The sequence below is a fragment of the Copadichromis virginalis genome, linkage group LG15, assembly GCF_057382275.1.
Source record: "Copadichromis virginalis isolate Kocher_CV1m ecotype Utaka linkage group LG15, C_Virginalis_male_GT1.1, whole genome shotgun sequence".
Lineage (NCBI taxonomy): Eukaryota > Metazoa > Chordata > Actinopteri > Cichliformes > Cichlidae > Copadichromis > Copadichromis virginalis.
This window is the reverse complement of record NC_140632.1, coordinates 18,795,540-18,808,382: the sequence shown is the minus strand read 5'-3', so window position 1 is coordinate 18,808,382 and position 12,843 is coordinate 18,795,540. Positions and strand designations below refer to the sequence as shown.

The 12,843-nt window shown below is 37.5% G+C and overlaps 1 protein-coding gene across 1 annotated transcript in view; it reads left to right on the top strand.

The window, feature by feature from the left end:
- scara5 (scavenger receptor class A, member 5 (putative)) overlaps positions 1-9,834 on the top strand; it is a 107,354-nt gene extending 97,520 nt beyond the window's left edge. The window contains exon 12 of the mRNA XM_085432332.1: positions 4,806-9,834. Within this exon, the coding sequence (XP_085288458.1) occupies positions 4,806-4,939 (134 nt within the window). The 3' untranslated portion in view covers positions 4,940-9,834. The remainder of the gene's footprint in view (positions 1-4,805) is intronic.
- The last annotated feature ends 3,009 nt before the right edge of the window (positions 9,835-12,843 follow it).

The following is a 12,843-nucleotide window of genomic DNA, read 5'->3' as shown; positions in this document are numbered from 1 at the left end:
AGTTTATTTACAGTGAGTGACAATAAACAGAAGTGAGGACAAAACTAAGTCAAACTGGGGAAAACTAGGGAACAAACCTGAAATCATACAAACACGGGGAAACGGCACAGAGAGACACTGAGATACACAGACGAAGCGACGATCAGCACAGGTATACACACACTATAAATACACATGGAAGGGAATGAGGAATGGCCAAAACAGGAGGAAGACACAGCTGATCCTAATTGACATCACGAGACACAGATTTTCAAAGTAAAACAGGAAAATTACACAGACCGCGAACAGAGGAAACGCACGGGCAGGAATGACCCAACACTAAACAGGGGGGAGCGCAAAACCTAACTAGGAAAAGCTTAAAAGAAAACAACCAGAACACAAGCTAATATTTATTAATACAAAAACCCTGAGTCACAGACTCAGGACCATGACAATCGAGGTGTTTAGCTAAATTGACAGGAAGTATGTTTGGATAAGTAAAGGTGAAGCTTTCAAATGTAAGAGCAATGTACCAGCTGTCAAGCATGGTGGTGGTAGCATCATGCTCTGGGGCTGTTTACAGTGATACTGGTACATTGCCGAAAGTGGATAAAATAATTTTAAAAAGGGGATTACCTGCAAATTCTTCAAATTCACCTCAAATCAGCAGCTAAATGGTTGAAACTTGGACACAACTGGGTGTTCCAACAGGACAATGATTCCAGTCATACATGAAAACCAGGCTAACATTAAGTTTCTGGAATGGCCATCCCAAAACCCCAACCTCATGTTGAAGATGTGTGTGCTAGGCTTAAAACTCTGGTCATGCCATAAAACCAACCAATTTAAATTAACTCTACTAATCCTGTTAGGAAGAGTCGTCAACTTGTGGCTTGTTGATGGCTAACAAAAGCATCTGGTCGAGGTGCAGCTAGCAAAATCACATTTAACCAAATATTAGTGGGAGTCTATGTGTATATTTGAGCTTGTATGTATATATTTGACCCTGTGCAAACATCAAAATGAACCTATGTGAATTACAGAAAATCCAAAATAAACTGAAACTTACGCACTCTGTTCTTTTTAAAGCCATATAAGATACTGTTTTTGTTTCCATCCTGAAAAAAGCAATTGTTCAAAGAAATCAATAAAAATATTAAAAGTTAAAAAAGAAGTGCTGTGACCCCTATGACCATGATAAACACAACGGTATGCCCAGATCTCAGTGTCATTTCCATTAGCCTGATATTCCATTGATCCTGTAGTTTATCTTTCTCCTGAAGTCTGGATGTGTTTCTGTGAAAGCCTCCTGCTTCTCAGCACGACTTTAATCAGGCAGCAAAACATAAAAAATGTCAGAGGAAGAGGAAACTGGCAAACGCTTTCTCTGCATGGACCTGTTTCATTTATGCACGGTCCATCTGATAAATCTGTGTCCATGCATCGAAAGTGTTCCAGATGAAAAGTGGGAAACAGGCAGTTTGACAGTGTTGTGAAAACATCGGGTTTGCTGACTGAACTGTTATTTTCATTGATCATATTGAAGGTCATGTAAAACAATATAAAAGCAGAATGTGGTATTATGACAGCGCTTATAAATTCAATTTAAAAGCATAATTTAACAAATACACTGGTCCATAATGGAACACTTAAACCTCATGCTGTCATGTTAGTCCTACTGGCATGAAGATTTTTTAAAAGAAATCACGTACAGCATATAAAACGAATGCTTCAAAGGCTGTAATGTTTTAAAATGAATGAGCCCCTTTTGTTTTTGATCCTTAGTTTGCTCACTTTGAATATCCTATTCAGCTAAATCATCCTGAGACTTGGCATTATTATTTCAGTATATTTAGCATTATAGATAATTAATGTAGAGTGCAGCTCCCATACTGGTTTGAAGACTGTGACCCACATTTTCCTTTGAGTTGTAACTGAGAGATGACTTTATCACTTAAAATATAGGGCAGGAATCGTACATACATTGGGGTAACAGCAGATATCATCCTAACATCATAGTCCTATAAAATCTTCTTGATCTTAACAAGCCTTGAACTACTTGGCAGGTATGAAAAGTGGGATTATTAATGACCAAGTTATATATATATATGTTTTGAGCTTTTGTGATAGTTTTAATCATAAACAATAAATTTGTCGTGTAACTTCTCCAAAAACCTTTCACAGTTTTGGCCAGGTTAAACGTAAAGTTGCGTGGTCTAATTTATGAAATTATAGCCTTTGAGTTTATTGTAATTTTTCACTTTTAATCACTGCATTGTGATGTTTTCTGTGAAGACTCACAGATGTCCCGGAGTACATGCAGTTTAGCAGCCAAACAATCTAAACAGACAGGCAAACCATGGACCAATATGCTGCTTTCAGGGACATTTGGACAGTGTTTACAGCCCAGTTACCCAAATACTGGCTCCATTGTCATGATCTGTGTGGGGATGAACAGCTGGTAGATTTCAGATGCAGGGGCAGTTTGGGGCAACACGTCTCCTTTTCTAAACAAGCAAATGTGGCATAAACACCTTTTTGCATGATGAACATCATAAATCCATTTGATCATTATAGAATATCTATCACAGATAAAGGAACCAATGGAGCCATTAAGAAAAAGAGCTTCAAAAACATAAAATGACTTTCAGGGTTTAATATGCTGTTCAGTTAAACTGCCCAGAGACTTGTCATTATTATTTCAGTATATTGAACATTATAGATTATTAATGCAGCTCCCATATTGGTGTGACAGGACTGACCCATATTTCTAATTATGTTATGACTTAGTGATGATGTTATCACATTCACTACAGGGCAGCAGTTTACAGTCAGCTTCATATAGTTTTCACACTTTGATTAGTCCATAAGGTCAGAAATAAATTAAGGTAATCACAGTTTTATTATCCTGTTCCCTTAATTTATTCATGCATATTTTAAAATTTAATCTCCAGCTGTCTTTGTCTTGTCACTGTCTTGACCTATTTTCCTGCTGTAAGAAAAAAAGGGAAAGTTGGAAGTGTGAAGGTTGCCTTAAACTTGTTTATTTATTTAACTTTGGCGTTGTGAGCGAGCCGTCCTGAACTTAATTATGTTTCTGTTTTATATGAATTCTGTGCTTGTTTCAGTGCACAGATGCAAAGTAGAGGTGCACATATTTATAACAGAAAATAATTTGAAGATTTATGCCTCTTGTTTTTGGTTCTTATGGTTAAATTGCATTGCATTAACAGTGATGATGAGTGAACCATTCAGATGCCTTAAACCTTTTGCCAAATCTTCTCTCAGAAACCTTGGGGTGACTTTTGGTTTAATTCTGACCTTGGATGCTCACATTAAATCTCTGGTTCACTCTTGCTTTTATCAAATAGGACTTATTGCAAAGTCCAGGTCCACTGTGTCAATATCTGAATTGTAGATTGCTATTCATGTCTTTAGTTCATCACCTTTGGATTTTTAATTTTTTTTATAAATGTGCTTAAAATTCTTTCAACTTTTTAAAACATTTTATCTGTATGTTTTTAGCATTTTAGTTTTTAAATTTAGCTTGAAAGATGCCCTATAAGTAAAAATTTTAGTTACTTTTAAGTTTAATGCATAATCTGCATCATAGTGCAATCAAATGTTCACTAACCCACACTTGAAGCCGAGAACCTCCAATCATCTACAATTGTTGCAAAACTAAAGCATTTGGGACTTCCTGAAAGCTCCAGCGATTCCAGTTTTGCAAACAGGAACCAAAGATTATAATGTAAAACAATACTGCCAAATGGTCTGCTTACCAGCTGGAAATGTCTATTCTATTACCGGATACAAACGATCTCATCCACAGTTCTGCGAGGAAGCAGTGTCAGTACTTTGTGTTTCACAAGACACGAATACAAACTTCTTTGGATAGGATGATTTGAGTGATTCTTTGGAGATGAGAAGAATTTGATTAATCCCACTTGTCTCTGAAACTTTTGACTTTCTAAACTTTCTAGAATTTGAAGCACAAACAGATACACAAAGCTGATTTGCAGCACTCACAAACTTCAGCTGGTGATTTAAACTCAGAAGCACAATTTGTTCAGAATTTGTTTCTACTCTTTGGCTCCACTTCTAACATGTGCACATAGACAACAGGGAAAGTGGTGCATAAAAGAAACAATCGGAGGTGCTCTGTTGGTATTTGAGTCCAGATGTTATTTTTCCTTCTTCCAAATATATGATTACGTTCAATCATAAAACCCATTAAATTCCAGGACATGTTTCATGTTTTGACCATTTTTTATCTTAAGTTTCTTCAAATCTATCATTTTAATTCTTCTTACAGCAGTATGAGGAAAACAGAACGGCTTTATAAAAGCAGGTCAGGAAAAAAAGACAACAGGGGAGAAGAAAACCACAGAGACACTAGGGTCTGTGTAGTTCAGAAATTATTAATCAAGCATAGCATTAGTTCAGGCAGTTCATGAAGTTAAGCTCAGCTGCAGTCCCAGGAGATCAGCTCATCTCAGTGCCAGCCTACATTAGGTGATGGTTTGGCTCATAAAATTCTACATATCCATTTGTGAAGTCTTATTTAGAGCACCGTATTTGAGTTGCTTTACATTGCCCATAGTTGCTTTGCTTTGCAAATCGCCTCTGCCACAGTTCCTCCTTTTCATGTAGCGACTGCATTAATTCATTTAATCTCTGATGTCACTGATGTTCTATTCCATGCTGGGGGTTTTGTTTCTGCTCTGCCCTTCAATTTCACCTCAGATAAAAACATCAGTCTCCTTTCTGGATAATTTTTGAAAACATGTCTTTTTTTGTAATGCTTCCTCTTCTTTTCTGTGCAGGTACTGGTCTGATCTGGATGGATGATGTTGCATGCGCAGGGACAGAAGACAGTATTCACCAGTGTAAGTTTTCCGGTTGGGGCAAAACCAACTGTGGCCACGTCGAGGACGCTGGTGTGACCTGCACCGTCTGAACTTTCAGGATCCCAACACTGCTGCAGCTGCCAAGTATCACCCAAACGCTGCCTTAAACTTCAAGTGCTGAAAGCCCTGCCGTGTGCAGCAAGAGTGTCATATTAGTAGTATGCTGCCTACTTACCTATAAAAAAAAGTGCCAACTCACCTGATGCATGAACTTAACCTGCAGCTTGGTTAGAAGTTCATGACTAAACATATCTATATGAGCCACGGGATTGAATCACAGTGCAGCTTTTGCCAACATAAAAGTTATGTTTTCATTAACTCTACAGTATGAGCTGAAGGATGATCACATGACAGGATGCTTCATGAGGCTGAACTAAAGGGCAAAGGTCAGCATTAACAGGAATGGAGGCTCACCACGGACCAGGTTTGCTGCTTTGACACCCACGAGAGGATTGCCGGATCTGACAACTTCATCTACATTTCCACTTACTAAAGCGCTGAAAAGGCATGCAATGGAACTGACAGGACAGTCTCTGGAGAACTGGTTTTCATATGCAGGCAGCTGCTCTTCACAGTATTATTTAGCAATGGCTTTTGCTCAGTATACCACAGTGTTGCCTTATTACACGTTACAGCAATGCCCAAGTAGGTAACTGTTTGGTGGTTTGCAAACCAGGCGATGCCACATAATCAAACTAATTGAACTTTTTCGTTATTTTTTTTTGTCTTTTATTTGAATGCAAACTAAAGTACTGTTTATATTCACCATTTCTCAACAAAGCATGCTTTTCTTTCAGATCTGTTTATGCTATTCCATTTGTAAAACAGCTGCAAAACGAAATTTTGAATTATTCTAAATGAAGTTTTGTTTACAGCATCCTGTAGATACCCCTCTTTCTGCACTTAGGGTCCAGTAAACGGTCAGAAGTGCTCGTCACATAGTCAAAAAGTCTCTCCACTTTCACGCTTTTCCAGTGTATAGTTATTGAGGTGGAGTTTAAGGCTTAAACTTTTTTATATTTCTGTCACTTTTTATAGTCCTTAGTGATTAAAGCTCTATCGGGTACTAATAGTGATTTTTTTTTTTTAAAGCTTGAGCAATCTATCAAATCTGCATTCTGGCAAAGATTTTTAGCTGATTCTTTGAGCTTAAGTATTCTTTTTAGCATCAGCATCATTTCCAGTTGCATGGTGGTAGCTATTTTTATCCAAAAAGCCCAACAAATGTTAAACCTAACAACAAAGAGTAAAACATAAATCAAATAAAACATTTCACAGCTACAAAGTCCTAAAATATTTCCTTCAGGAGTTTGTGAATACCAAAAAAAAACAATCAACACACAATTTGGATGCTGGACGTTTACTCATCAGCTGAATGTTGCTCAGTAGTCGTTTATGTAGCAAACAAATACACAATTTTGAAAGCCAATAATATACAAGCAGGGTCTGTTTTTGAAATGCACAAAGTGCCAAAAAATGTGTTTGTTTCTTTCATGTGTGCATCCTTTAAACTGCAAATCACCAACCTGTGCTTACCGTGGGCTTCTATATTTATGCAAAAATTATAATAATGTCATTAAATAACAAGTTCTGGAAAGAGTTAACAGTCACCCCTGTTGACAGATGAAGTGATGATGAAGAAGAACAGATGAGTATAAACAGATGGATGCATGGAGGCCTGCCCTGTATGATTTATAACTGTGGGTCTGTCAGTGTTTACTGCCAAAAAAATTGGCTTGTTTCAGCAATAACATGCATACACACAATCTCACTCACATCAAAACATCAGACCAACTACAATGGACCTTTCTCCCACATTTTACCTCACTCTCAGTGGAATTTCAGCTTCACGGCTGCTTTCAAATCCAAAAACTTTGTACCTCCCAGGTTTCCTCGTCATTGCTTCGGAGCCAGCAGAAGACATGGAGCGGCAAGCTGGAAAAGAATACACACAGAAACCTGAACACACCCATGTTTTATATTTGAAGTTTGGAAAGTTTTTTTATCCACCTTAAAAATCTGGCAATCTCACAAACCTCAAAAGACTGAAGTTAAATTCTCTCCAGCCTTAAAATCTGTGAGCTGTCTTAGATTTGTCCCACTTACTTTTTATGAAAATCAATCTGCAAACTTGGTGTCTGGATCCAAGAGAGCAGAGGAAAAAATATTTTGGAGATGAACTTGACTTTGTTCTACTGCGGCCAAAAATGGTTTTCTCTGCCCCATGTCTAAGTGCCTTGGTGTTTGTCGAGGTTTTTGCTTTAAACCGCAATCCTGCCACAGCAAAACAGAAATGACGAACAAAAAGAGGGAGTCTCGGGAAAGAGAAAATGAGGTGATAAACCAGATTCAGCAAACTGATGTAAGTGAGAATGGTTGATGTGTTTTTCTTGTATTTTCTGCAAGTATTGACAGGGTGACTCAGGACTCGTGCATAATCAGGTTATATCAGTGTCCTTTGGCTAGCTGATCACATTAAATCATCACATGTGACATCTGCATTACATTACATACCTCCATCGTGTCTAGTGAAAGGCAATGAAAACTCTGGGCTGCTGGGCTTTTCTTTCATAATCACTTTAATATATGCAACAACATCTGTATTGTTGCTCATTCTATTTAATGATATAAAACATATTAGAGGTCAAATAGTTTGTCAGCTAATCAGTACATTAACAAAAACTCTTCACATTATCTTCTTAAACTTGTGTGACAGGATTTTGTATTTTTTTAATATTTTATAGAAGAAACAACAAAATAATCATTAGATAAATCACTAATGCCAATAAATGTTTCAACAATACAGTGTTCAGACCAAAGTTTTGCCACAAATACAGTTACAACCAATAACTGACATCTTCTTTTGTTGTTGTTGTTTTTCTACATTAAAGCAAAGGTAAATCTTTCAGCTGCAGGTGTGTACAAGCAGCAGTAAGTTTGTACCGCACACAGGCTTTTACTGCCAAGCATGATGGGTTTTTTTTTATTTTACCTGTTCTTAAAATATTTGAAATATTGTATTTGCATCACTTTGCATCTTTGACTTTCTATTTACTCTGCATAAAATCAAAATTTGCATAAGTTTAATCTGGAAAGTAGACCATTAGATTGTATATAAAAGTGAGCATTGTGGCCAGTGGCATTACTGTTTTGGTCTTTTTGAAACTAGCCATGAAAAGCATGGGAGGATCTGTCTGAGAAATGGAGTTTGTTTTTTTTTATTGTAGAAATCTCCATAAATAGTTGTGCGTTAAAGAGTAAACCCCTGGCTGGATTTTACAGCAGATTATTTCATTCTCATTCAAATTCTTCTTAGACAGGCAGAAGGATATGTGGAAATTCTTTTTGGAGCACAGAAAGCGATAAAGCAAAATGTGACTGTGTGGCGGCCAGGCCTCTGAGTTTCTCTCATTTATCTTCTAGAGGCGTCAGATTCAGCACTTTGGCTGCAGAGTTATTACTTCCTTTGTAAAACAACAGCCAGAAATAACACCCTCGACTCCTTCCATATTTTTTCTATCTGTTTGTTTGTCATCTCCTTTTAAAAAAACGATACGTTAAGTTAACCATAAAAACAAGCAAAAGCAGGTTGAATTTTTTTTTTGTAAATCATTTTGTACTGGCATTAGTTTTTTAGAAAATAAAGGGCGGTTTGTAGCATACTACAGTATTTATACATGTTTTGTTATTTGTAATTTTAATATGTTTCTTTAATTAAAGTTACAGTATATCATAACATCCAAGTGGCAGTTTCTTCAGCTTTTGTTTCCAGCTCAAATTTTGTGCCATTTCATTTCCAACTTAACAAACAGGAAGTAAAGGGACAAAAAATTGCGATTTTTTTTTTTTAAACTGGGTGAATGTAAGACTGAATTGGGAAAAAAAGCATGTTGATTTGTTCAGATCATATTCTCTGTATTTTTCATCAGACTTAATTTCTTTGGACATTTCTAAATAAAAAGAGCTGCAGATTGGTGACAAAATAAATACAAAAAAACACTGAACCCCATATAGTGAAAGGATCTGATTGTTCTGTTATGCATTAGGGGCCATTGTGCTGCTTTTTCTTTGGTTCAAAAAGCTTGAAAATCACAAATGTAGGTATGTTGTGAGAGGAAGGTAGGATGCCCAGACATGCCAGAGAAAACTTGGATGAGTGGCAAAGGTGAAAGGACACCCACGCTTTCTTTGTACCCGAAAAACTGAACATACTGGTGAACAACAGCATCATATACTTTAGTTCAAGGGAATCAAACCGTGGGTGTTTATATAAGTCCTACAAATGATGAGAGTATTTGAGAGCACTTTTTAAAAACAGGTTGAGGCCTTCCAAAAACAGCAACTGCAGAGAAAAGCTTAAATTTACCTCAGATGAATCTAATCTGCTGGTGAATACATTGCAGGCTAATCATATACTATTACCTTATGGGTACAATTTATCAGGCAGAAAATGTAAACCAGTGTCTTCTACTGTGGGCTTTCTTTTCTTGGTTCTGTTTATTTTGACTCAGTTCAAGGTAACTGGCTGAGCTGCAGTGTGTTAGACATCAGCAGAGCAAAACTGTTGTGCTGTGATTAACTGGCTAGTTAGCGACTCCTCTGATCTCAGATAATAGTTTGAGTACAAAAACACCCTCATGTCATTACTCAGAAATACCCTTGGAAGTGACCACATACTGCAACCATCTTGTAATGTTTTCTCATTTTCATTCAATTACATTTAACAGCAAAAAAAAACTGTCCTTGTGGATTGTAATGTCTTGGCTGTGTTCTGTGTATCTTTTATAACACTGTGCTGCTCGTAACAGATAGAAGAGCTTAGGAATTAAAAAAAGGATTTCACCTGAAAACTCACAGAGCTTTTTACTTTGTGTACTGTTTATATGTGCCACTAAAATGCTGCATATGTACTGCTGAAATAATAAAATGTAGATTTGTTTAAACAGGTGAACTTCATTATTTCTGCAGATTTGTGGAGGGGAATTGGAAGCAGGAAATCTCTGCACGTCAGCAGGTGAAAAGAAAAGAGAGGGAGGAAGTTAAGATGGACGTGTGTGTGTGTGTGTGTGTGTGTGTGTGTGTGTGTGTGTGTGTGTGTGTGTGTGTCACAGAAATCAGACAGCTGAGGCATGTGGAGGTGTACAGCACATGGGTGTTTTCACTGACAGCTTCTAGCAGTAATCACGTGTATGATTGTTTCCAAATGCGAAACGAATGTAAAAGTGACTGGATGAAAAATCTGAACTACCATAGATGGACACGAGACTTTGACAGTGAATTCTTTCAGGAGGTTGGAGCGTTCATGGATTGTTGTAAGCAGTTTGTGCCGTTAACACAAGGGACACTTCCTAGTCACAGTAACAATCCATGCCAGAACCATAGACTGTATATAAAACATGAATGTAGCTTTGGAGTTTGGAAAGTGAAGCCAATAATTCAGCTTTCATTATTCCTGATGGCCATGAGGAGGGGACTCGTTTGGTTTCGAAAATAATTCTTCTTCTATGGAAGTCTGGAAAACAAAGACTTTGATCCACAACCTCAGGAAACACTTTGCTGATGAATTTGTGGCCAGAGTCACTAGTTTCAAGTCTTGTTTAATACAATGTGACTTTCATTGTATAAATTATGTTCTCCTTTGTGTAACTGACAGCTTGCAAGCCTTTCAGTGTGTGCCTCAATTTAACAGTGAAATCCTCACTCACTTGTCACATGCCAGATTCAACATGTCAAGACTGTGACGGCAAAACTGCACAGCAATCTATGGCATAATGTTGCTTTCTAAAGATATGACCAGTGTTTTGTTTTGGGGTTTTTTATATATTTTTTTTTTCTCATTGTTTTTTCTCAATTACAATACATGAGATTATTTTCTTGTTCATCCCATAAGAGCACTCAGTTTCATAACAAGAAACCGAGGGTTCTTCATGTCTGGTTCAGACATGAAATTTACCAAAACATTGGTCCAACTCATGCATTTGCCACAACAAAGAAGGCAGATGTTGTAAATTCTCCTCAGCATCAACTCCACATGCCATCCTCCCTATTCTTCATCTCATTACTTGGCATATATAATCTCTGGTTATACTGTGGCTTGTTTGGGCAGGAGACAGAGTGAACTATAAAGTGTTTTATACAAGCTGAGGAGTGGAGTTAAACTGGAAGGCAGTCTCTGCATGTTTGCAGTATGGAAACAATTCTTTCATGAGTTGCAATTCTGTTTGATTCCAGATGAAAAAAGCCACAGGGAGAGAAAGACGCATATGAGTCTTGACTCATAAATCCTGGATGATGCTGCACTTGAAGTGCCATCCTAACCCATCCAAAAACACTACATTTAGCAAAATATATTCTGTGCATTTCTTTTTCTAAGCAATAATGATTCTGAACAAGCAGGATAGAAATTCTTCTAGTTATATTCAAGGATCCACATACTTTTTTATGATCTTGTGCATGAAAGTCCTGAATCCTTTCAGACTTCATCTAATCACATGGCAGCCACTTGATGCATTTTAGACATTTGGTCAAGACGACCTGCTGAGGTTCAAATTTAGCATTGGAGTTGGGAAGAAAAGTGAGTTAAGTAACTTTAAACTTTGCATAGTTGTTGGTGTAAGACAGGCTGGTCTGAGTATTTCAGAAACTGTTGATCTGCTAGGATTTTCTCACACAACCATCTCTGGGGATTAAAAAGAGGAACATTTGCAGTGAGCAGCAGTCCTTTGAGTAAAAATACCTTGTTGACGTCAGAGGTCAGAGGAGAATGGCGAGACTGCTTCAAGATAATAGGAAGGTAGCAATAACTCAAATAACCACACATATCAACCAAGGTGTGTAGAAAGGCATCTCTGAATGAATAACACGTTGAATCCTGAAGCAGATGGTCTACAACAGCAGAAGACTACATTCGGTCCCACTCCTGTCAACTAAGACAGCACAGGCTCACCAAAAATGGAAATTAGAAGACTGGAAAAACAATGTGAGCAAGATTCAGAAGGTAGGGTCAGAATTTTGCATAAAAAACACGAAAGTGTGTCTCCGTCATGCCTTCTTCAGACAGTTTTGTTATACTATTGGATGTAAATTACTTTAGGTGAATGGAATGTTTCTAAAGGACCCCTAAAGGACTCCCTAAGGACCCCAAAGCGCTTTACATATCCAGTCATCCACCCATTCACACACACATTCACACACATTCACATTTTTTTTTTTAAATCACAACTTATTATCATCCTGCTTTAAGTCTAATCTCTGTACTCAAATAATTACACTAAGTCATGCAACTGTTTTGTGTATGTTTTTGACCGTGAAGCACGTTTTCTTTCTGGCTGCTTCTCTGTGGTATGACCAGAAACTAACTCATCCTTATTCTAGAAAGTGAACCACAACATGTGGCAACAGAGCCCATGAACATGAGCTCATTCCTCTTAAGGGGAATTAGCAAATGAAAAAAAACAGAGATAAAAAGAGAGAAAGTCCCAGTGTTCCTCTCCACATCCATTTGTCTTTGGACTACATTCCTGCTCCTCTTCCTCATAATGAAATTGTTATCCCTGCAAACAATGGGAAGACTGAGCTGCAGGAGCATCTGCAGCATATGAAGTGGGAGATGAAACAAAAATTGGCTCACAAGGTCGAGGTCAACTTCAGCATCACCACTGAGGGCATTCTTTGAGCCAAGGCGTTGGAGAGAAAGCAGGCACGAACTGAAAATGGCCCTAGTCTCTTCCTAACATGCTTTTATGACCCACATACTTCGTGATCACCAGGCCTCAGTATGTTTTCGGGTAATACTGAGACAAACAGCTGCTTACGTGCTGAAATGTTGATGTATTATTTGAGTAAAGCATTAAAAATGAATCAGAAACACAATACATTTTGACCAATAGGCTAACAATTTAAGTAAACTCATCAGTATTTAAAATACAGCTGGAAAGGTGAACTGTTCCTACTT